Here is a 26,992-nt window from a genome sequence, read left to right as displayed (position 1 = left end):
GTAAAAGACCTACAGCGATATAAAGAATTAAACAGGCGTTAATTAATCTGTGCTGCAATGCTTTTGTGAGCTGTATCACGAAAAGGCAAACCTTTGACATTCTTCTAAAGACTAATCAATCCTAATAGCTCCCCTTTCAAAGGAGCTACTTTTTGATCAGAAGATGACAGCATGACACGAGGTGAATAAAATGCCAAAGGCAAAGCAGTTGAAATGCTTTGAGCAGAGCAGTGAGCTCAACTCAGTAGAATGCAAAAGACCATGTGTTAAATAACAACCACCCAAAATCTACAATCTACTATCCCTCACCTGTCTTGGGGTCAACAGAGAAGTAGGGCTGCCCATGAAGGATGCTGTACACAATCCGTGCGCTGTTTCCATAAGTGGGGTCATCAGCATCAGTGGCGGTTATTTGCGTCACATATGTGCCTGATCACGAAAGAGACCATGAGGCCATCAAATGACACTAGAATTTCCACATGTAAAAAAATAATGATGAATACAGACCATATTAATAATCCTGAGACACTTCCCAGAAAAGAAAAGATAGTAAATGCACATATACTTATGTAATGTATCGTACTGCAATTGTAAACAGACATGCATTGTGTAACAGATTTATGTTTTATGTTTGTCTCAATTTGTTTAATCATGTGTCAGTCAGCCAGAGGAGAAAGGACTCCTTGCTGAGTCTTGGTTCCTCCAAGGGTTTCTTCCACATCCGCTTAAATAACTCGGAGAGTTTTTCCTTGTCAGTGTCGCCTGTGGCTTGCTTACTGAAATTTGTAAAGCAATATTCTTTGTAAAGCTGCCTCAGAACAATGTGTATTAAAAGCACTAATCAAAGATATACAGTATAATGATAGGTTTTATATCTATAATATAAATTTGTACTTCATCACATTAGATATCACTATGATGTATATGAATATATGAAGAGCAGAAATCACAAATTTAAAGCGGTATTGCTAAATAATTTTATTGTCATACTTTTTTTAAACTAATCAGTTCATATATTTTCTTGCAAATTTATGTTCATCAATTGCACTAGCGTGCCAATCTAAAAATGGGCTTCAATTCAAAATACTGTTTAGAAATATAGTATTCAGAAGAATTGAGAATTGTCAATGCTTCATAAGGGGAAACGTAGTGTTGAACAGCATTTGGGATTAGATATCAGACCATTTATTTAGTTGTCTGACCAGCTGGTCTCCCAGCCTGGGCAGCTGAAAAGTGCCCAAAAGCCTTCTAAAACCATCAAAACAGACCAGCTTACGCAGCTTGGCCAGGCTGGGAGATGAACTAACCACCTTAGGCTTGTTTAAGCTGTTTTTTTGCAGCAGGGATAAATCAGTGCAGTTAATTACTAGAAGCAACAGACTAATGTCTAACGTCTTTCACTGACCTTGAATATGTATGTGAACAATGAAGAAGAAGAGTTCAGATCATCACATCAAGACTTACTTTAAAGCAACATGATTTGAGGCCAGGATTTTCCCGCAGTATCAAATACCCAACCATCTGGGACATAATGAGAAGTGAACTCACCGACGGGTGACATCTCTGGGACGCTGGCCGAGTATGGGCCCTCCAGGAACCTTGGCTCATTGTCATTGATGTCCTGGACTTTGATAATAAACTCTGACTCGGGCTCTAAGGGTCTGCCTGTGAACACGTCCACAGCCTGCGCTCTCAGTGTGTAAAAAGGCTTCTCTTCTCGGTCCAGGCTCCTTAAGGCATGGATGTCTCCGGTGCTTGGCTCGATGGTGAAAATAGAGCCAACTCCTTCACCTGAGAGTGTGTATTTCACCATACTATCTCCCTTATCCAGGTCAGAGTGAAGCTGAAATGTGAAAAGAGACCATGAGAAATCTCGCTGGGAGCTGGTGAGTAAATTATTACTCATTACTGTAATTTAAGTATAAAGACGTGCAAATATATGCAAATACAATAATCAGCCAACAAAAACCAGAGACATTTGTGTATAAAACACAAATCTAGCATATCCAATGAGAAATTTATTTTAATCCATTTACTTCAGTAAATCAGATTTGGCCTATCCAAACCAATCCTATTTCAATCTATGATCATGTGACTACATGTTGGCTAACATGTGGGTGGCATATCATTACCCATACAGTTTGAGAATGTCAAAAGAGGATTCATGTGGATAACCTTCAGTTATTTATTTTCTGTTAGCGGCTCAACAACATTGATTTATTTACAGCATGGATATTCTTCAGCTGGAAATATTATGGCTTTACTGGAGGTTTTATAGAATTTTCTTTTTTCAGACAAGATAAAAAACTACTAAATAAAAGATTACAAAACATAAGGAACCTAAGATAATAGAGCGTTGCGGGAAGCTGTTATCTTTTCAACTCAGAGGAAGCGTGAGGAAACTGAATTTTTCAAGTAGGGTGAAACTGAGCTTGAGTCCCTGACTGGAGGAGAAGGATTAAGTTTGAAGTTCTCGGATTAATACTCTGAAAGGAACAAAAATAAATCACTGATTTAATGTGCAAGGATGCACAATGATCAAAATGGAAGAAGAACACTGTACTGCTAAATCCTGCCATCCTGCCAAGTTCTTGCATGGCAGGCTAACTAATAAAAAAGCACATTAGATAGGGTACAACAGGCCATCAAATGATTCACTTTAGCAAATAATCCATGAGCTACAAGTATTGAAAGAGCTAATCTGTGTCAAGTTACAGTTGTATCACTAATCTTTTATGAATGCCAATGAGGCCAATAAATTAAAAATACACTATCCTAAAATGGTGACCGCCAATGGCTGTATAGCAGTACATGTTCTCACAAAATGTGTTTAGATGTAAGGACGATGCTGAGTGATGACAGTAAAATACCAAGAAAAAGGCAAAGCTATCAAGAAGAGTTGTTTTCTACTGAAAAGGTCATACTTGGAAAGAAAATGTGACAGTGAGGTAATATATCCTCACTGCAAAGGGCAAACAAGAAGTGTGCCTTGCTGAAAAAATAAAGACAAAAAGAAAACTTGCAGAAATCTTTGACTGCTAGAATTGAAAAGATGGCATTTCATAATCAACTTGAGTCTAATTGTCGTGTACCTGCAATAATAATTGTACTTTATTCACAAAATAATGGTAATAACTCTGCAAAGCATTCAAATTAGAATCCAATTAAAACATTTCTTGACAACGTCTGAAACATCATATATTTGACCACAACCAGCAAAAAGACAGACTGAAGAAAGTTCAGACTGCTACACCAGTTAGCACACAAATTTATATGATCCAGTATTTTTCTACAATTGGCTCATACTGAGGAAAAAAAAAAAGATTGTTTAACTGAGCACTCAACATTCTCAATCTTTAAATATTGTTGCAGTTGATGGATAGTAAGGCTGACATTTATTCAGACTGACCCATTCATTTTTAAACAGGATGCATAGTAACTGAGAGAAGCTTATAATATAATACAAAGCACACAAAGTAAATAACTATTTTTCCTACATTTCATTGTTTTTCTTGCTTGGTCTAATTAAACTATTCCTGTCATGTAACTTTGATGTAACATTTCATGTGCGGTGTCACTTTAATTGTGGCAGCAGCTCAAACATTAGGTGATGGAATGTGTTATAATTTCCCATGGTGCCACTCTGATCACAGTCTTTCCCAACTAATCATTACAGATATGGCAGGTGTGAAGCCACAATTGCAAAGTTTAAAGTGTTATGATCTAATGAAAATGCACTGGGAAATACAGTGTGAAGTTTGCAATGTGTCAGAACACATTGAATCTAAATTTCCTTCACACATCAGTGCTGGGGAATAACTAACACTACTAAATTAACTAATTTAACTACATTTTTCAGCAACACAATCAAATTTTGCTTTACAGCCAAAAAAGCTGAGGTATGGGCTCTCTTGTAGTGTTTCATTTTAATAGACTGCTTCATGTAATTTAATTATAATGACATCTTTAGTAATGGTTCTAAATTCTGAAATAACAGTGATGATAAAATGTTAAGAACTGTTAACAATTTCTCTTTATATAGCAGCTTGCTCATCTGATGCCAACATGAGCATCATCCATGTAATTCATAAGTAGCCTGTAAGCCATATTCTTCCAGTGACCTGAGTTAAAGGAGGTTATAGCCAACAAGCTCTATTTATAGTGACAGGCTAATATTTGTTTGCTATTAAGGCTTTATTCACTCTTGCTACATCTGTTCTCAGGTTACATAAATCAGAGGTTATAGACAAGGCTCTTCTGAGGCATCTGACTGATCTTGAGTGAAAAAGAGTGAGTTTTTTTTTTTCTTTTTTCAATGTGTTGCAGCCACAGAAATAGAGTTGGCATGTGGTTGAATACCTGTGACAAGCCCCAGTCTCCTAATGTACATCCACACTGACAGCTCTCAGTTAGGCCACACTGATTGCACTGGCATTGACTGCAGACTATTCAATTTAGCTCTGATCCCATTTAAGCTGAAGGTGCTCAATTCCAACCTCTTTTGTAGAGGACCTTGATATTGAATTTTCAGTCTGGGATACAATATGGTGCCCTTTTAACCTTCTCCCTTTGCTGTGAATACTAATTAAATGGTTTCAGATTATCCCATCCACCATTTTTTGGTGCATGAGAACATTTCATATACAGAAAAAAATGATTATGTGGACATAAGATTGTCCAACCCGATCTCACGGCAATTCGTACATATTTAACAAGGTTAGCTAATTCGTACAAATTCATACGACCTCGCTCATATGAATTCATACTTTTTTTTTGCTAAATCGTACCTATTTTATGAGTTGCCAAATTTTTATGAATTCATACAAATGACCTACCCCTAACCCCGCCCCTAAACCTAACCGTCACTGGGGTTTATACAAATCGTATGAATTCATACGAATTAGCCACCTCATAAATTATGTACGAATTGCTTGTGAGATAGCGTTGGTTTGTTTTACACCAACCAAACATTGTTTGTTTGGTTGGTGTAAAATCACTTTTCCATTTGAATATATTACCTTCGGAGAGCAGCTTGCATTCTTCACTTCTCTTGCAAATTTACCATAATCAAATGATCAATCTTTGCCGTTATTGTTATTTGGTGGGAAAGGAACAAATTTTTCAAAATAACACTAAAAAAAACTGCTGCCTTCTCCTCCAGAGTTGCTACCTAGCTAAAATGGTAAACATCTGCTGCTACATAGATATAAATACGTAGATGCCACATTCAACCACTCCAGACACGTCAGCACACCCGCCATCTTGGAATGTCAGCGTGTCGATCACAGATCAATGAAAGAATCAATGAAGCCATAACATTGCGCAGCTTCTGGTTGTGAAACCACTGATATTTAAATATCCGAAGGAAATAGATAACCTTTCACATGTGAGAATGTTGGTTTGTGTTTTTATATGTATTATCTCCAATTTACAGGTTTTTACTTTTTTAATGTTTTTACTTTTACTATGGTAACTTTGTAATGTTGTATTAGCTGAAGTCTTTGTCTTGTTGTCTTGTGTTTGTTTAGCAAAATCATCTGCTGAAGTCTATTGGAGATTTAGATTTTCATACATACATGTGTCTAACTATGGTTAGAGACGTTAAGTCAACTTGCTTTCGAATGTTCACGGAGCGGCTCTGACCATTCCAATACGGAGGATGGCTTATGTATAACAGCCCATAGAAACAGCTGTTAATGAGGCATCGATCTATCTATCTATCTATCTATCTATCTATCTATCTATCTATCTATCTATCTATCTATCTATCTATCTATCTATCTATCTATCTATCTATCTATCTATCTATCTATCTATCTATCTATCTATCTATCTATCTATCTATCTATCTATCTATCTATCTATCTATCTATCTATCTTCATTGCACAGTCTGGTTGCTCAAACCATGAACCATGTTATGTGGTTGCCTACAAAGAATATTTACTTTCAAGCAACCAAAAACTGGTCATGAACATAGAAGGAAAGATAAAAGAAGAAAAAGAATAACAAGAAGCAGCGAGTTCTAGTTCAAGCCTTTGAACTCCCCCACAGTTTTATTCACAATCTATTCTCAATACCTTTGGCCCCAAGCATCGCTCTGACAATCAATATCTTCTTACCTTTCCAACATACTGTGGATCAGATCCCATGTATTCCTCTAGAACAAAGAACTGGTTCCACACCCATCCCCTCTTGACTCTGTGAACTCCCATCATGCCATGTTTCCTATGTGCCATTAGGTTCCTGTGCTGCTCCTTCCCCATCCTGCTCTGGGATGAAGAATGGAGGGGAAAAACAAAACTTTTGTCTAAGAGGCACCAGAGGAAGAGCAGCAGACAGTTCCCCATGAGCATTGGAACAACCTTTAGGTGCAAAGATGGACACAGGTGACTTTTATAGTGAAGGCAAAGAAGCGATGAATCCAAAGCCTTGGTGGCACGGAACAACTAACATCCATGGAATTCCTGTGGTGCTTGAAATTTTAGTTAACCACCTGCAAGAGAAGAGAAGCAAGGGTACTTTAAATCAATGAGATTATGAGGATTTGTAGGAGTGTCTGGGTATCATGTTGGCATGCAATGAAAGCAGAAGAAGGCCACACTGGTCTGTTATGTTTTCATCTTTGCAGTGTAAATCTTCTTCTGTTCAGCTACAATGTAATCTCACTTGAAGGGCTTTACAAATACAGGAAATCTGAGCAAATTGGCTCACTCGAGTTAATTTAGCACATTTAGCACTGGGAGGTCTGAGAAACAAGCATGTAAAAAAGACTGCAAGAACGAGGGAGTTTGGCAAGAGTTGAACAACTGTTGGCAGACCTCCAGGACTATGCTGGATGTGCAATTCTGTGCTCATTTTCAGTGCATTAGTTTTTAAAATGAGGTGGTCCCACTTGAATAATAGGGTTGTTTTTGACCACAGATGGTAAGTCACAGGAAGCACAAGCCAGTCCAGATGCTTAGGGTCACAAATCAGACAACTTTTCTCTTAATCACCCTCTAAATGGAAAGAACCGGAATAATTATGTACAAGAGGACTATCCATCACTGTTGTACAAATTGCTATGAGAATTAAGGCAATATATCAGGCCACTATAGAAAATGCAACCAATAGCTTAAAAATGTTGATTAGGTAGAAGATGGAAGTATTTTATGCAAATTCATTTAATACTGTGACTGGATGAAAGATATAAAATAAGGCCACCTTAAGACTTTGCCACTCCTTTTTATGCAACATATCCCAAGCTGGTTCTAAAGTTACTGAGTGAAGCTGTTCATATCAGTAAATCAGTAAGAGGCTAGAGAACAAATAACAACACTTCCACCACCACACACTTAAAACAAAGCTACAATTAAATGCTGTTCTTCACTGACTCTTTCTGCAGGTTATACTGGTACGCCAGTTAATCAATTGCTCAATCACTCTTGCTCAAAAACAGCAATTAGTTCAGGGATGAAACAAGGGACTAGCTATACACAGAATACCATAATACTACTCTTACTATATGAGTCTATATGAGTCTGTTTCCTCCTTCTTGTTTCCTGTTACGTAACAGTCAGGATCATTAATATGTACGCCCCCAATATTTGCATATACCAGCCCATGTTCAAGGCATTATACAAGGGCAGGATGTCTGGATGTGCAGCAAAATAGAGTGCCCCAGGGATGACGTGTTTTTGTAGGCCAACCCGGAAGTTAGCGGCGCACGGGTTCCCTCGACTGAAAGCCTATGCATTTTTCCCATAGACTTTTGGAAAATCGCAGAAAATAAGCTCTGTGTTTAACAAAGGGTTATGACACTTAAACGTTTTGTCTATCAAGATAATCTTTACAAGTTAACACAACATTTATAGATTTTGAAGCCTAAATAAAGTCGTCAGATATAAAAGCCTAACAGTAGGCTATAAACGGACTACAGCACACCATGGTCGTGGATCAACGTCGTCACCACCAAACTTCCTCAAAAACAACTTTATAAACATGCTCGCTGATTATGATCTGTGCTGTTATGAATACTTTTCCACTTTTTCATGAGAAATACTGTCCAAATGTCCCGTTTATAATGATGACGTCTAAAGTCCCCGCCAAAGGAAGTAGTCCCTTTTAGCAATTTGTTAGCAACCGCCGATTTTAAGACACAGTAAAAGTTTAAAAAATCACAAGTGGGTTATAACTGGTGTGTTTTATGTCATATATCAAAACGTGAAAGTATTTAGAGGCTTTGTTAACCACAGACCGTATTTCAGGCGATTTAGCAAAAACCCATTCAAAAAACCCATAGACTTTACGCCGTTGGAACCGTAAGTCCTAAAATGCTAACTCGCTTCTGGGTTTTGCCTACAAAAATGCGTCATCCCTGGGGCACTCTATTATCAGACTAGGTAATCAAGCAAGGACAACATTAGCATGTTGCTAATGTACTGTTAAATGTGGTTAAAGTTACCCTTGTTTATTACTGTATTCACGGATACAAGAGCTGTCGCTATTTTCATTTTTAAACACTTGCAATCTGTATAATTCATAAACAACGTCATTCTTTATAAATCTCTCCAACAGTGTGTAATGTTAGCTTTAGCCACGAAGCACAGCCTCAAACTCACTCAGAATCAAATGTAAACATCCAAATAAATACTATACTCACATGATCTGATGCATGCATGCAGCATGAATGAGGAACATTTTGTAAAAATCCATTTTGAGGGTTATATTAGCTGTGTGAACTCTGTTTATGCAATGTATATAGATTCGAGAGCTTGGGGGCGGGGAGCGCGAGGATTTAAAGGGGCCGCGCGCTGAATCGGTGCATAATGATGCCCCAAAATAGGCAGTTAAAAAAATTTATTAAAAACAATCTATGGGGTATTTTGTACGGAAGCCCTGAACCGCATGGTGAAAAAAAAAAAAAAAAAAAACTTGGTAGGGAGGAAAAAAAAAATCGAAAAGTTATCTCGTTATTTCAACATAATAAGTCGTTATAACGACATAATATCTCGTTATTTCAACATAATAAGTCGTTGTAACGACATAATATCTCGTTATTTCAACATAATAAGTCGTTATAACGACATAATATCTCGTTATTTCAACATAATAAGTCGTTGTAACGACATCATATCTCGTTATTTCAAGATATTAAGTCGTTATAACGACATAATATCTCGTTATTTCAACATAATAAGTCGTTATAACGACATAATAACTCTTCATTATCTATCAAGTATGATAAAGGACGTACACATGTTAACGTCCCCTGTGGCGCAACGCTAAAGTATTGGACCGCCAGTCTAGCTTTTACTGCGATCGCCGCGGTTTCGAATCCGCCTTTTGCCGAGTTCGTTCTTCTCTAGTTTCACATCACATATCAAAAAAGGCATTTATTTTCAATAGAAATTAAAACAATGTTATAAAAGTGCAAATAACCTGCCTAACGAGTGTTTAATAACATTAAAAGTATTTATTGGGCAGGGTTAGCAGCATGTTCGATATTACCCACTAGAGGGCAGAATAAGACAGGGAATCAATTAAAGAATGCAATAGTTATGTTGAACTACTGTTACAATTTGGTGCTCCAAAATCCCAGAGGTTTATCATGGGAATTTGCGTTCATCCCAGGCTAACCTTTATTGAGGTTAAATTTATTAGACCATAAATTTATTAGACATCCTATTTATACTAAATGACAATAGCAGCATTTTCACGATATGCTATTTATACTAGGTGAAAATAGCGATATATTCTATTGACACCATGTAAAAGTAGCCTATCAGTTCTTTGCAAGAAGTGTAAATAGTATTTAGATGCTGTAGGCTAGTATTGGCAGATACTGTACCTCAGTATTTTTGTACAGGATGCAATAATATCATATAGAGTGATTATATTTATTAAAATTATTAAATGGATGCTGCATTATTGGGAGAATAAAACCCCTCCACTTTCCACCAACCCTACTCAATGAACACTTTTAATATTATTAAACACTTGTTCACATTTTATTTCCACTTTTTGAACATTATTTTCATTTTATTGAAAATGTATATGATGAGAAAATAGGAGTGAGCTCTATTATTGGGTGAGCTCTGCAAAATGCTGATTCTACCCCGCAGCGATCGCTGTAAAAGCCAAAATCTGAAACCCTTCATGCTATTGTTACGCCACTGAATACATCGAAATACAACTGTCCCTTTTTAAACTTCAGTGGCCCAACCAGACACTGGAGCTATACTGTAAAGAGTGTTTGTCAACAAGGGACGCTATTTGCACTTACTGTAAATAGACACTCCGTGTCCTATTATTTCAATATATTAGCACCTATTTTGATTTTTATATCTTTAGAAAATATTACAAAGCAGTTTGTTTGCAAGCCCAGAATAAAAATAAAAAAAAAATAAAAAAAACCCTCTTAAAAACGTTTTTGGCCCCTGGACTAGTGCATCTCTATGTTTTATTATAGTTCAAATCAGATTGGACACCGGGCTGTAAGTTTGACACCCCTGACATTTGCACTGTAAATTGTTTTATTTACTATGGTCTAATAAATTTAACCTCAATAAAGGTTAGCCTGGGATGAACGCAAATTCCCATGATAAACCTCTGGGATTTTGGAGCACCAAATTGTAACAGTAGTTCAACATAACTATTGCGTTCTTTAATTGATTCCCTGTCTTATTCTGCCCTCTAGTGGGTAATATCGAACATGCTGCTAACCCTGCCCAATAAATACTTTTAATGTTATTAAACACTCGTTAGGCAGGTTATTTGCACTTTTATAACATTGTTTTAATTTTTATTGAAAATAAATGCCTTTTTTGATATGTGATGTGAAACTAGAGAAGAGCGAACTCGGCAAAAGGCGGATTCGAAACCGCGGCGATCGCAGTAAAAGCTAGACTGGCGGGTCAATACTTTAGCGTTGCGCCACTGGGGACGTTAACACGTGTACGTACTTTATCATACTTGATAGATAATGAAGAGTTATTATGTTGAAATGACAGGATATTATGTCGTTATAACGACTTATTATGTTGAAATAACGAGATATTATGTCGTTATAACGACTTAATATCTTGAAATAACGAGATATTATGTCGTTATAACGACTTATTATGTTGAAATAACGACTTATTATGTTGAAATAACGAGATATTATGTCGTTATAACGACTTATTATGTTGAAATAACGAGATATTATGTCGTTATAACGACTTATTATGTTGAAATAACGAGATAACTTTTCGTTTTTTTTTCCTCCCTACCAAGTTTTTTTTTTTTTTTTTTTTTTTTTTTTTTCACCATGCGGTTCAGGGCTTCCGTAATTTTGAGCTGAAACTTCACAGACACATTCAGGGGACACCTTAGACTTATATTACATCTTGTTCACGCATTCTAGGGCACCTTTAACTTCTTGTTTATTCAACAGTTGTATAAAAGCAATATCACACAATTTCAAATGTTGAAAAAAAAAAAAATCTCAGATGGAGAATCTGCCACTAGAAATATAAATGCATATAAATATTATCTAGCTATATGTGTAATATAAGATGTTCATTAAATAAGTTAAATGATTACATTATTATTTATATCAGTATGTCACTAGCCAATTTAAACTGCAAGGGTAAGGATTAGTTAGCCAAAATCAGATGAGTAGGAAGCAATAAAATATAAAACATGAGAAACACACTGCAGTGATTTCATAACACTGGCAAAGGAGGGATGAGATAAAACAATATTTCCCCATTCTCTCACAGGACTTTTCTCCCGCCCTCTCAAACCCTTATGTTATACCTGTTACAGTACATACTGTGCCCCAACTGAATATATGGGTTTAATATTTCTACAATATGCATGCACAAGTCTGACAGTATGGGAGATGATTTTTTTTTTTTTTTTTTTTTTACTTAAAAGTGATTTTATGCTGCAACATGCAAAAAACTCTATGTAGATAAAGAGGGCAGGACAACAAATAGTATGAGATGAGTGGAACATCAATTGCCAGACAGACCACCAAGCAGAGCAAATGATTGCAGTACGAATCCCTGGGGACCTCTTGTGTGCCGTAGTAGTGAGATGTCTTATGGTTGGGAGGACATTGTGTCTCTGCAGCAATATTATTATTCCCCACAGAGAAACCTCAGCAATTGTCTCAACACTTAACAAGCTCAAAGACCTCAAGTGCAGTGTACCCAGAAAGAGCACTTTCAGTGTCTGTCCAAAGGTCATCACACAATAAAACTATGCCCTCATTATTTTGAACTTATTTTTTTCTTGTTGACTATGAAAGTTTATTGCCAGTCTGTGGCAAATGAATGAACTGGTGTATTCTGGCTGAGGTGATGTAAGGTGATGTGAGTAAAAATTATTCTCTGGGTCTGATGCTGAATAAACATGCAACATTCTAGCATGCATCACCCAGAAGATTCACTGAAATTGCGCTGTCATATCACGTTAGAAATGGAGGCCTGTTAGCAGAGGCTGTGGACACGGAAACTAGACACACAACAAAACGATGTCTCAGAGAAAGGACAGGGAGATACACACTTACATATCTCCGTTTAAATGGTAAATACAGTGTATATGAAATGATACTCTTAAATATGTTCTCAGTACTGTTTTACAAGCCTAACAGCACTGTGCCTAGGTACTTCAGAGCAGAGAAAGATATGCAAATGAGGGAAATCATATAATTAAATCTTCAAACTTCATTCAACAATGTAAAGTTGAGAATTCCCCTGTGATTAAAGGGGATTCCAATTACCAATCATGTTAGCTCCGTAAAGCTCATCCAATTGAAAGCCTACAAGTTTAGACACATGGATTAGGCTACAGTATAGAGAGGATAGTTTGTATTAGCATTTGGGCTTAAAGGCGGCATGAAGCGGAAGTTACAGAGTTTTTTCTTCCCTTTCCTAACATTATCTGAGAGACTACTTCTCCATCAAGAAAAAAATGTAGGGCGACGGGACTTGATTTTGTACATTGGGAACTGATTGGATCATTGTGGTCTGCTATTGCTGTTATCTCATGTGAATGAGACGTGCCCTCACACCAGTAAACATGGATAAATAACTTATAATAAACACTGCAATATTCCAAGAAAACATGAATTGTTCATTTTGATTTTGTTGTGACTATTAAAACATGACAAAGAGCACGAAGCCTACAGTATTTATGTATGCACTTTCTTCGCTCAGGTAAATATTTCTGTTGAGCTCCAGTTGTCAGAGAGTCAGAAAGGCAGTTCTCACATGATTGATTTGGAGATGTAGGCCTACAATATACAATATACCTGTATTATTCTTAATTTTTATCATTATTCATAATAATTCTAATTTAATAATTTATATATTGATTATTTGTGTTATTTATAATGCATTCTTTTGCATTTACTGGGTATGGCAGCCGCCATAACCTACGCACTTGACGGCGCTGCAGTACACCAGTAGGTGGAGGCAAGTGACTGTCTTTATAATGAGTGAATAACTCATTTAACCGACTCTGGCAGTTCGACAACTGACATAGCGACAGCTAAGTGATTTCATAAAGTGTCTTAAATGTAGGGTATAGGCAATTTGTTTTATAAACACTTTTTGCTATACTGGTTGAAACTCTCTTCACTTCCTGATAGCAATCAATAATAGAAATTATCTCAATTAAAACATGTACATATCCTTTGTGGAACTCTCAGGACAAAAAAAAAAAAAAAAGTTCGGTCTGAATACCTCCGCGCACCCTGCTTGCGCAGACATCACACCATCAGCTCCTTCAGACAGCAAATGAGCGCCAAAAAACAAACAACAGCCGCTTACAGTTCCTCCTAAACTAAAACGAGTCTATACTGCGTTCAAGCCTTGTTGTAAAACCGTAATGAGATGAGATGGCAACCCGTGACGTTCCCATACCCGGAGCTGTTCACCACCTCACACTCGGAATTACTATCAACGGCGAAATTAATCTGCAGCAATCCATTGGTACAAGTAAGAGCTCTGTAAGTTGTTTACGTTCATTATTGTTGTAATGTTATTTTAATAAAAGGGAATTTAACACTCTCTTGTGGGGCTCTTGTTATCTCATACCGCAAGAAAACAACAAATGGTGCTAATATATATATATATATATATATACACACACACACACACACACACACACACACACACACACACACACACACACACACACACACACACACACACGATGTGATGTAATACTTCCAAAAAAAATATAATCATAACCTTTATCTCCATACCAAAATCCCAGATGGTCAGACAGTGATTCATCTTTTATAAATAGTTAAAGGGTTAGTTCACCCAAAAATTCTGTCATTTATTACTCACCCTAAGACCTTCATTAATCTTCGGAACACAAATTAAGATATTTTAGTTCAAATCCGATGGCTCCGTGAGGCCTTCATAGGGAGTAATATCACTTCCTCTGTCAAGATCCATAAATCAGTTCATGTGCGTACAGTGATTTAATATTAATATTATAAAGCGACGAGAATATTTTTGGTGCGCCAAAAAAAAATAAAAAAATAAAAATAACGACTTATTTAGTGATGGCTGATTTCAAAACAATGCTTCAGGAAGCATCGGAGCAAATCTGCAGTTCGGAGCGCCAAAGTCACGTGATTTCAGCCGTTTGGCGGGTTTGAACTGCGATCCGATTCATGATTCGATACACTGATTCATAATGCTCCGATGCTTCCTGAAGTAGTGTTTTGAAATCGGTCATCACTAAATAAGTCGTTATTTTGTTTTTTTGCCGCACCAAAAATATTCTCGTCGGTTTATTAATATTGAACAACTGTACTCACATGAACTGATTTAGATGTGTTTTTAGTACCTTTATGGATCTTGACAGAGGAAGTGACATTACTCCCTATGAAGGCCTCACGGAGCCATCGGATTTGAACTAAAATATCTTAATTTGTGTTCCGAAGATTAATGAAGGTCTTACGGGTGTGGAACGGCATGATGGTGAGTAATAAATGACAGAATTTTCATTTTTGGGTGAACTAACTTAACCCATTAATTTCTGACGCCTTGAGCATGGCTGTGTTGTGTAGACTGTAAGTATTTTAAATGTTTAACTTTAAAATGTTAAATGTTTAATATGAATTAATAGCACTCATAAACGGCTGTGGAGATGCCTTTCTCAAGTGAAATGAGTTAAGGCTTGGACCAGAAACTGTGTTCCTTGTATCACGATTTAACAAGCTGATAGGGGTTTTGCGCAATCTTGTAACTTCCATTTTCTGTACAGATCAGATCGCTTCCGGTTTAGGTGTTTTGTATATGCTTCATGGAAAAATTAGCTGTTTTATTCAAGATAACTTAATATTATGCAGACTGATATTTAAAAGCTTTTTTTTTTTCTTTTTCATTTTTCTTCTTCAGACTTAATGTTTAGATATTTAATAGAATAAAACACAACAATGTGAACTAGGTAGTTTCTCTGATTACCTTAAAAATCCATAGAAATGCCGTCAGTTCATACTGCTCTTAACACTTTCTCTGACAAGCGTGGATGCAACAGTTTGGTCATGTGACGTTCGACATAGCTAGCCTCTCAGCAATTGCCTAAATCCTACCCCACCTTTAATTACTTCGTTGGGATGGAAACGTCTAACTTCATTCAATTGTCCATGCGCATTTTCGTCATATCAGTAAATAAATAGAATTATAAAGGTCTGGCTACTACTATCAACCATGGAAGTAGCCTAGCTCGAAGCCACAACTGACAACTAATAAAAAAGAGTTTCCAAGCAAAAAGGGAAAGCAACAGTATGCACAATAAAGCACAAATCAGAATTGTTTGTGTCACATTGCTGTTCATTGACTACAGTAGGTTCACAAAACACCCTGCTTAAAAAAAAAAAAAAAAAAAAAAAAAAAGCTAACGGCAAATAAATCTAATGGTTTTATGAGCAAACACAGTTTCTCGGGGGAGGCAAACATTTTGCGAGCAAGCACAAAGTTTCTCAGGTGAACACAAAACATTTGTAAAGGAATGCAAAAGCATTGACAATTTTTTTCCATCACCATGTCCCTTTAGAATAGTAGAATAGTGTGCTGCAAGGGTGACATATTTTTGTAGGCCAAAACCCAGAAACGAGTTAGCACTTTAGCACTTCCGGTTTCAATGTTTTTTTTGTTTTGTTTTTTTTAAGATGATCTTCATCACGCTGAACAAGTAAACTGATCTTACTACATGATGTTTTATTAACAAAGTTCGGGAGGAGCACGTTCAGAAAATCTATCAGGAGGAGGCATATATAGCTGAATTACCTCAGTTCCAAAACAGTTTTCCAGCATCCCTCCTACACTCTAACTCCTTCCTCTCCCAACCATTATTAATCCTATCCCAACCAGGGATAAGGGAGTACTCTGGGTTCGGGCCAAATTCCGAGCTTGGAGCCCTCTCCTCAGACAGCAGATTATATGTAAGTGTGAACAAGTGAATTACTAGTCGGTGTTACAGTACAGCCTTATTGTGTTTATAATCGTGCCCTTCCAAACTCTTCTAACTCAAACTTTCAGGGAAAATGTTTTTAAAATAAAGACTGAAAGAGTTGACGGAAGCTTAATGGTGGTGACATTGATGCCTTGTGACCATGGTGTAGTTAAATGATAGCCTATGTTTAACTTTTTACTTCTGCTGATTGAATTTAGACTCCAATGTTGTTTTTTTCACTTGTGAAGCAAAAGATTATCATGATGGACAAAACGTGTAATAATCATAAACTTTTTTTGGTCACAGAACTTATTTTGGTAACGCTTTAGATTACAGCCCGGAAAGTACTGCGTAATTACAACGAATTTACAGCATAACTTTCAATAATTATAGTGTAACTATACAGTAAGTATGTGTAAGTATAGGGGAACAATATGTGAAGTATTGGGAATAAAGGGGTAACAACCAGGAAAATAACAAATTATTTATACTTTAAATATTTTATATCTAAGGGGTACTTATGACATATAACTAAGGGGTAAGTATGACATTATGGGCCGTAAATTAAAGTGGTGCTTGTTACCCTCATATTTCATGTAGTTACAGGGTAAGTATGACATTATGGGCCGTAAATTAAAGTGGTGCTTGTTACCCTCTTATTTCATGTAGTTACAGGGTAAGTATGACATTACGGGCCGTAAATTAAAGTGGAGCTTGTTACCCCCTTATTTCATGTAGTTACAGGGTAAGTATGACATTACGGGCCGTAAATTAAAGTGGTGCTTGTTACCCTCTTATTTCATGTAGTTACAGGGTAAGTATGACATTACGGGTCGTAAATTAAAGTGGTGCTTGTTACCCTCTTATTTCATGTAGTTACAGGGTAAGTAATTAATAAAATGCAAACAATCTGATATCACTGACTCCGAAACCTTTATTTGAAAAACAACTTTATTAAAAACAGGTCTACAACACTTATTATTCATTTTTTTAAATCAACTTTTCATTTCAAACTCTAAAGTCCTGACAGAAAGTAACAAGTTTTGTCCTTTTTTTTGGTTGTTGTTGTTTCTCGCTTGGCTTCCACCTGCTGTTGTTTCTCAGCTGATGAATCATAAGAAGGAATCCCGTTGCTATTCTGTATTATAAGAAAATACAGTACACCCCGAAATTTTCTCATGGTTTAGGCTATTCATTTTTTCGCTTCCGACCAGCTGTCACCAGCGCCTGCATGAGAGTCGACTTTGCGTTCGACGAAGCAACTTGAATCTTTCATGACGTTCTCGCGGGAGATTCATGTGAAACTCGCACGAGAACTGCCGTCTCTGTTATTCTGTCTTGTTTGTTTCTCATTCTCATTATCTGCTATTCTGTGTATTTTGTTGTGAGCATTACTAAAAAAAAAAAAATAATAATAATAAAAAAAAAAAAACTGACGGCATCCAACATCTGCGTGAGTCTCTCGGCACGCCTACGTCACGCTTCAAGTTACGTTAAGCATAAACTCTCAACCCTCGCATGCACGCGCAGAAGACAGCTGATCGAAAGTTTTAAAAATATTCAAATATTTGGTATTTTTCTTACAAATACGTATCGTTTCACTTCATAAGACATCGATTCATTCATTAGGGTCGTATGGATTACTATAGTTATTGCTGTTTGTGCTGTTTGATGCTTCGACTTTTAGGAACACGTGAGTTTGCATTATAAAGCGTTCCCAGATGATTTATTTTTTTCCTAAAATCCTTTTTGTGTTCATCTTAAGAAGGAAAGTCGTATACATCTCAGATGGCATGAGGGTAAAAGATGAGTAAACGGTGAGCACATTTCCGGGTGTTCTGTATTTTTTAAATACAGAATAGCAAATGGGATTCCCTCTTAAGATTCATCAGTGGAAAGAAAGAAGAAGAGGAACAAGAGGAGGAAGAAGCTAAGCAAGAGAAACGAATAAGAAGTGTTGCAACTTTAAATCTGTTTTGAAATAAGTTGTTTTTCAAATAAAGTTTTCCAAGTGATATGACTGTTTGCGTTTTTATTTATTTTTTTATTTTTTTATTTTTATTAATTACTTACCCTGTAACTACATGAAATAAGAGGGTAACAAGCTCCACTTTAATTTACGGCACGTAATGTCATATTTACCCTGTAACTACATGAAACAAGAGTGTAACAAGCTCCACTTATATTTACGGCCCGTAATGTCATACTTACCCTGTAACTACATGAAATAAGAGGGTAACAAGCTCCACTTTAATTTACGGCCCGTAATGTCATACTTACCCTGTAACTACATGAAATAAGAGGGTAACAAGCTCCACTTTAATTTACGGCCCATAATGTCATACTTACCCCTTAGTTATGTCATAAGTACCCCTTAGTTATAAAATATTAAAAGTATGAATAATTTGTTATTTTTCCTGGTTATTACCCCTTTATTCCCAATACTTTACATATTGTTCCCCTATACTTACACATACTTACTGCATAGTTACACTATAATTATTGAAAGTTACGCTGTAAATTTGTTGTAATTACACAGTACTTTCCGGGCTGTAATCCAAAGTGTTACCCTTATTTTCTGCAATAATCCAAAAGGGAACCATGGTGATACTAACTTCTAGATTGGCCTACAAAAATACATCATCACTGCAGCACTCTGTAGCACTTAAGTTGTGAATTGTGGTGCACCTAACATTGGCGTGTTGCTTGGATACGCACTCGGTGATTTGACTTCTTTTGGATCTATTTTCATTGACCAAAAAATAGACATACTGTAGGTTATTTTATGTTATTTCTTGTTTATTTAAAAGCATTTGTAAATCTTGTTGGTTAGAATAACACAGCTTCTTGTTGCAATACAGTATTTCTACAGTAAGTCATTCAGAGGATACTCTTTCAGTAAATGGTAAACTAACTTGCAAAGTGTGTGAGTCCTAGAGAGAATATTGGTAATTTTTCCTGCAAAGCACTATGATACTCAAGAATAATAGACGTCAGGGCAAAAAAAGCATATTTTTATTTGACACAAGCGGAAATATGGTTTTGAGGGATAGATAAGAGTCAATGTATTGTACTGTTGTTTAACGAGTGTTCAGCCAGAGAAACGTCAAATATGTATTCTGCAAATTTCCAGTTGACAAGAAACCGAAAACATGGGTTGTAAATATTAGATAAGAGCTAGAACCTTAAGACAGAACAATATACTGAATGCATTAAATTAAAAAATGGCATCTATCCTGAATAAGGTCTGTTGGTGCTTCACAGTTGTGTATAGTGGGGTAAGGCAACAGTGTAACATGTCAAATTACATTTAAAGATGTGCCTTTGTTGATTTTTTTTAAAAACATGGTATACTATCTATCTCTTTATTTATTGTTTTAGTTTTGTTTACCACATTGTGGATTTATGCATTCCTTCTGCCCTGACACCTTCTCTGAAATTGGATAAATTGCCTCATGTATTAACTGCCCTTGGCTGACTGTAGCCCCTCAGAGAAAACATTCAAATCCCTTTTTTATTTGTGCACAACAAGAGGGCATGGCAGACACAACATGGTTAGCCAGCAGAACTTAGAAGTGCACTTCACAGGACCAAGTCTTTTGATTCTCAGGGCATTTTGAAAATAGATGCGTGGGTGTGCATGCAAGTTGTGCATTTCGTGACTTTAGAGCACATGGGTTTCTGAACTCGGTGTTCTTTTTCTAGTATTATTATATGTATGTCTGCCCTCTCATGCTCTGCTGCTCTCTTTCTTGCATGAGTGATCATCATATTTAGAGGTTGCATTAACATTTACCCATAGGGGTGAGAAAAGTGAAATTTTATACGCAATAAGGTTATTTGTACAGAAAAAATGTTGAAATTTTAAATAGAGTGAATTTATACTAATGACTAATACTCCCCAGATAACACAGGAACTCCTAATATAATAATATGTATATAAAACACAAGAGCATAGACATATGTACGTCACAAATGCCATTCTATTAGCATGATTAATTAGTGAGTGGGGGGTGGGGGTATTTATTACAAACTGGAGTTTTATATCATTCAGCCTTGACCAAACATCTGTTCATCTCACTTCGGTGTGAGCCTTCACCGATATTTAAACCCTTACAAATTGCTTAATTATGCCTGTAATCCATTCATAATGACCATCCTTTTTCGCAATGAGACTTTATGAACATCGGAATTGATCAGTTATAAATTAAAGTGCCCTTATTATGTTTTTTTTTTTTTTTTTTTCTGATATTACCTTTCTTGTAGTGTGTAATTTAGCTGTTTGTAAATGTAAAAGGACTGCACAGTTTTAAAAATCAAAGTGCACAAAAAATCTCCCAAAAGAAAGAACCAGATTCTGCCTGAAACTAGGACTGCATGATTCATCGAAATTAAACCACACACTTGTCAGTGAAGCTTCTGTAATAAACAGTAAATGCTGCTCCTTCTGAAAGCCAGAGGGCGATCTCGCGTATAAACTCCAAAATGCCCCATAGAAGTACTATAACTCACGACATTCCAGGAAAGCCCTATGGGTGTCATTCTGTTGCTGTAGTAGCTGAATAAACAGAAGATTGAAACACTTTGATTAAACATGACTAATACACACACAACTACGACAATATATGGTGTTTCTGAGTTCTTCTAGCTTTCCTGGGTATTTTCATGATAATAAAGTATATTTATTCTTCAGTGCTAATCGACATAGACTTTATCACTGTATAGAATACTATGAAATAATATGTTGTGTGCCTTATTCTGTGTAAGAAGCCACATCGTCTCACAGAAGGATGCTCAAGTGTCATTATGAAGTGAGTTTGGAGCAAAAACATGTTATTAAATGTTGTCTTTTGTTGGACAACAGGTTCATAAATGCTTCTAATGTTTGGAAAGATGTTTGACGCATGTTGCTTTTTCAAAAGCACTTTATAAGTGACTCAAACTCGTAGTGCTTTCAGATAAAGCAGCATTGCTTCACTGACAAGCTGCGCATAAAAAATAATCACAGTCTTTGCGATTTCATAATCGTAATAAGTCAAATCGGTTTAAGCGTGATTTCAGGTTAATTGTGATTAAGCATGCAGCCCTACCCTACCTGAGTCATCAGTATTTCCAGCTTTACTTCCTGCATGAACAACTGTAGTTTTGTGACATAATGCCCACTTATGGTCTTCAGCGTCTACTTTGACCCATTCTAAACTTGAACTTGGGTTGGAATTGATATGGTCAAACTGACGCCATCACTCATATCAATTGTATTCCGTGTACTGTTTATCACCTTGTATCACTGTTTAACCTATACAAGTGCTGAGGAAGCATCCAGAGCTGAAATTTACATATGGTTATGGATGTTTCATTTCTGATACATGCTGTAAGTGATAGACCAAGACTAGGCCATCTGACAATTCAGAGCAAGGTAGGCTTTCGGAAAGGAAGGGTTTAGAGAGATGAAATCCTTTATCGAACTGTTTCATACTGTGAGAAATTAGATGATGCTGCAATGCAATATATATATATTATGAGAAAATTAAAGTGTTTTTTTGACCTTTGATGCATGTTAACCTATTGTAGGAGACCAAAATTGGGAACCTTTAAAAAGGGAAATGGGGCACTTTTAGAAATAGGTATACATTGGAGAAATCTTACTATGGTCAATAAAAATGCTTGCTGCTCCTTATTTTTTCTCTCTGATATCATGTGCTGGCCAAAACAGTGTGGTCTTTCCTCCCCAAGGCTGAATGATTTTTAGCACCCACACTCGCAAATATTTTTATTTAACTGAGCTTCTAGCTGCTGCAATGTTTTTTTTTTTTTTCTCTGATATGATAAGAATGTTTTGTTTTTGTTTGTTTTTTGTTGTAGATGAAAGGGTTTTTATCTATCATTGTACACAAAGACATGTGTATAGATACATGCTACAAACTATATTTATTATATTTTTTTCCAAATTGATTGATTTTTTTAAATGATTTGAAAGATTAACAAGTTAGTGTTTGGTTTTCTCCTCTTTTGCTTTAATGACATCATTTGAGCTCCATAAACTCCACAAGTTTGTCAAACCTGATGTTCTTCAAATAAAATGATCAAAAGAGCATCAAGGAGCTTCAACTTTCTACTGTCTGTACAAGTAGTTCACAAGATCAATATCACAAAATTGCTTATTAGATTAGTAACCTAATATATTATGTAAATATGGCTTTTTGCTGCAAATTCAATTTCTGGCACATACATGTATTTTTGAATTTTTGAAGTGTTTGTTCTGATAACCTGGTTATGATTCAGGTTGATTTGAGCATTAATTCCCTCATGGTTTTGGAAGAGCAGACGTTCATGGCCCTTGAAAGCTAGTTGTTCCATATACACCCTGCACAGTGTCATGATGATTTCTTATTCTGTTGTGTTTGGAACAGTAGAGTGATTTATCATACCTGGAGTTTCATGGCCGATATCGAATTTTGACCAACATCCAGCAAAAGACTGATTGGTACTAAGACCTAGTTGGTACTTAAAGGAACAGCAATATACAGTATGTAATCTTCTTTTTTGTTCCACAGAAGAAATAAATTCATACAGGTTTGGAAAGACATGAAGGTGACAGAATTTGACAGAATCATTTTTGGTTGAACTACCCCCTTACAAATTATGCAGAAGAAAGAAAATATACATATTGAATTTTTCCAGAATTAACTATTTATTTATTGCATCTATGAATCTATTCTTGTCTATGAACAATTCAAATCAAATGTAAAATAATTAAAATTAAAATAAAAAAAGGGAAAAACATAAGTATATTTTTAAATATCTCGCTTTTCTCTACCTCTCCCTCATTGCGAGTCTCTCATTCTGTATTTAGCAGCCACATTAATGCAGACTGTGGTAAATAAAGAGATGTGTTTAATTGTGCTGTTGTCCTCTGAGTCTGAGATCCAATGAAACGCTGTGTCTAATCTCATATTCACAGAGTTATTGGCCCTTCCAGATGAAGCCCAAGAGAGCAACCTAGGCACTGATGTACTGCCGTTTGAAGGTCTGAACACACATGACTGATGTTAAGACCATGAACAATGGCTTTCCATGTGGACTATTATCAGCCGAGGTGAGATGTTGAAAGCTGTGCCAATGGGAAATGGAGAACAAATGTTATTGTGTGTTAATTTAGCGCCAAAACAATGTTGAATAGATTTCTTTGTCAAATGCAAATATGTACATTCCACTGTTTTTAATATGCAAACAATGCGGTAATTACACAAACACACAGGAATACAAAAAAATCAAACACAATAACAGTCTAGTCCATCTTAGGGGCCCTTTCAAACATAGAATCATCCATCATTGTTATATAGAGTGGCATGAGGCAACTCAGTATAGTATACTGATGCTTGGGCAGGACATTGTGATTCCAAATGTAGTTTAAAGGAAATGACTGAAGATTTCAGACAGACTTAGTTTATGGGATCTGTCTGTACAGTCTTTTGTCCCCTCTGGCTTGTGCAGTGTCATTATTTGTTTAGTTAACTTCTTTGTTTGATACCTGAAACAAGGTTCTGCACTGACAGTATGACAGTACAACTGGCTTTTTTCTGCCATTTTTATTCCGAATTTGCTTTCCAACCCCGTCGCTCTGAAGATAAAACGCCTGATGTTAAAATTCATGAAGATCTTTGAACCATACGCAATCTTTCTGTGTGAAATCTTAAAGGGACAGTTCACGCCAAAATGAAAAGTCATTTACTCACTCTCATATCTTTCCAAACCTGTATGACTTCCTTTTTTCTGTGGAATACAAAGATTTTTTGAAAGTCAATGGGGAACCTATTGGCTTTGATTGTAGGGACAAAAAAGCTCAGAGACATTTTTTCAAAGTATCATCTTTTTTTTCGACAGAAGAGAGAAAATCATACAGATTTAGAACAACATGAGGGTGAGTAAATGATGACAGAATTTATTACTATCCCACTACATATATACAGTAAATTATACTTAAATATTGGAAGAAATTCATCGCAAATCATTTCTTATTCATAACAGCACTCACTTAGAATAAATATTTAACCTATTACCAGTGCATCTCCAAGAACTGACCCCTAGCATCTGCTTAATGTCCGCAAGCTGCCCATCACATGCTTCAGTTGGATCTCAATAACACTCACACATTACGCATGTCTATATGAGCGCTTGTCTTTAACGGATGTGTCTCATTCCAGAGTAACAATAAAAGTGGCAGACTCAAATTCTCTGAATGACCATCGCACAACAACTGCAGAAGCTCCCCATTGGCAGTTCAGTTTTTTTCACAGCTATAGTTTGTTTTCACTTCACATTTAATCTGAAAGAAATTCTCTTTGTGGTCACTTTACAACAGTCTGTTTAGACAGAAATTGGCACGTACCTTCCAAATGTCCCACAAAGTCTCCTGAGGATTAAAGCTGCACAATCCAGACCTCCAGTCACTATTGCAATAAACTCTTCGGTCTTGCACACGTTTCTGGTCTCCTCTCCTCAATCACTCTCTGTAATGCGCTCGCCCTCTCGCTCTCTCTTTGGCTCTCTTTAACTTGCCCTCTCTCTCTCTAACACACCGTTTCTCCCTTTCTCATCTGAGCATTGTGCAGAGCTCTGTGAAAACAGAATGAGGGGGAGAGCAAAGCGTTTGCTGAATTCAGTATTCACCCCTGCAGTGTCAAGGGGACAGAGAAGAGAGAGAGAGAGAGAGAGCGAGAGAGAGAGGCTGGCTGCTGTAATGCTCATGTGCGCTCAGGACTGATGCTCTCGGTACAGGGTGCCTGTGGGTGTCGGGCTGCTCGTCTGCCGTTACATCCCTCCCAGAGATTGGCTCTCCTCCCCCTTTAAATTGCCAGATTAATGCGGGTCCCACCAGTGCTAAACATAGTCGGCGTAGTCAGCTTTGCTGTGTTCAGGGGATATAAAGCTTTTCAATGAGCGAGCCGACGGATTTTTGTTACGTTGACTTGTTTTCACCTCACTCGTGAACATCGAAAGTTGATATATTCTCGAAGTCTTAAAGTATTCTCGCTAATTCACTTTTCCTACTGGTTTATTTTTAACAGAAACACTCTATGTTAATAACTTTTGATGTGTGAGATGTGGATTGACCCAATTTAAAAGACTTTTGAAGTCTTTACGGGGGAAAGAGGCTTTAGGGTGCATACATGAATTTTTGATTTGGAAGATTTATTAGATTACACTTGTGTGATCAGTTGTTCTGCTTATTCACAAAGCAATTGGTTGGACTAACCAATATGTCGTTCACAAACTTTTACAGATCTCTTGCATGTATGTGCTTGTTTATTAAAGTTTTATGCTTTTTGAGGAGCGCTGTTTCGTTCCAATGAGTTTTCAGTGGGGCGAGGATTTCCAGAGTTGCACTGCCGAAATAGAAATCAAGCAATGAAATGTAGAATCGCTTGAATACAGTAGCAGCAGTTTATGGCAAACATATAAAACTAAATAAAAAAAATATATATAGATTCTGCTTTAATTATTAAAATAATTACTTATTTAATTAATATTTAAATGGTATATTAATGTTAAATAAATAAATATTAAAATTCAAGCACTTATTAATTTGAAGAACAAAAATAAGAAATTTAATTTGCCTCCAGTATTTTGTTAATTTTCAACATCATCTTAACAGGCACATTCAGTGGTGAACAGCCATGCAGCCATTCTCAAGTCACATATCATGAAACGTGTTAATGTCCATCTGAAGCTTCTCACATCAGGGAATTTCAGTGCATAATTTTTATTATTATTATTATTATTATTATTATTAGAAACACCCAATGTGGTCCAAGAATCTCACAGAACTTAACCACAGGCACATCATTCAGCTTGAGCAGGCGAACATAAAAGGAAGCGCTTGAGGTGAAAACAGATTAACATTCAATGTGTAAACAGCAAAATGGCTTTTAAAGCCATCTATGCTTAATGGAGTAAAAGTGTGCTGACCCTGGGTAGTTTAGATCAAGATGCAACACAATCAAACAGTACGCAATATGCGCAAAACTGCTAAATACCTCTGCCTGCAACCTAGTAAGTAGTTAAACAAGCCACCATTATCTTCTGTAATTGGACCATCAACTGAGACTCTAATCCTGGTCCCGCTTTTCATTTACTAACAACTCAGGTATGCAAAGCCGTTGAGCATGTTAATGGTGTGGCTAAAACGCACTGGGCAATACAGAGTGTTGTTATTTGTGTTTCTGGGTTTCCTCATCACAAACACGTTACCTTAATTTACTGCCGGTCAGGCATTGGCGTGAATCCCTGAGTCTGATCATCCTCGGAGCAGATGGCATGGCCAGCTTCCATCCTGAGTTAGACTAAGAGATAATCCTCACAACACATGGTGGGCTATAACAGAGAGACTCTTTTTTGAGTGAGGGGGGTCCAAGTGTGGGGGTGGAAAGTCTCTAAAGTCCTGCAATCTTTAGTAGAAGCCAAAGGCGTTGAGATCATTCAGGCCTCCAGGTGCGAGTCAAGCTTCTACTGGATACGGTCTGTGATCTCTAAACTACTCACACA

The 26,992-nt window shown here is 36.6% G+C and overlaps 1 protein-coding gene across 1 annotated transcript in view; it reads right to left on the bottom strand.

Moving 5' to 3' along the window:
- The window catches only part of cdh12a (cadherin 12a), a 32,665-nt gene extending 26,311 nt beyond the window's left edge, over window positions 1-6,354 (bottom strand). Inside the window, exons 1-3 of the mRNA XM_067362139.1 lie at window positions 6,121-6,354; window positions 1,549-1,843; window positions 310-429 (exon numbers count right to left, since the gene is read on the bottom strand). Coding sequence (XP_067218240.1) covers window positions 310-429; window positions 1,549-1,843; window positions 6,121-6,354 — 649 coding nt within the window. The remainder of the gene's footprint in view (window positions 1-309; window positions 430-1,548; window positions 1,844-6,120) is intronic.
- Window positions 6,355-26,992: the final 20,638 nt, after the last annotated feature.

Source organism: Chanodichthys erythropterus, chromosome 16 (assembly GCF_024489055.1).
Source record: "Chanodichthys erythropterus isolate Z2021 chromosome 16, ASM2448905v1, whole genome shotgun sequence".
NCBI classification, from domain to species: Eukaryota; Metazoa; Chordata; class Actinopteri; order Cypriniformes; family Xenocyprididae; genus Chanodichthys; species Chanodichthys erythropterus.
This window is presented reverse-complemented; position numbering and strand designations above follow the sequence as displayed.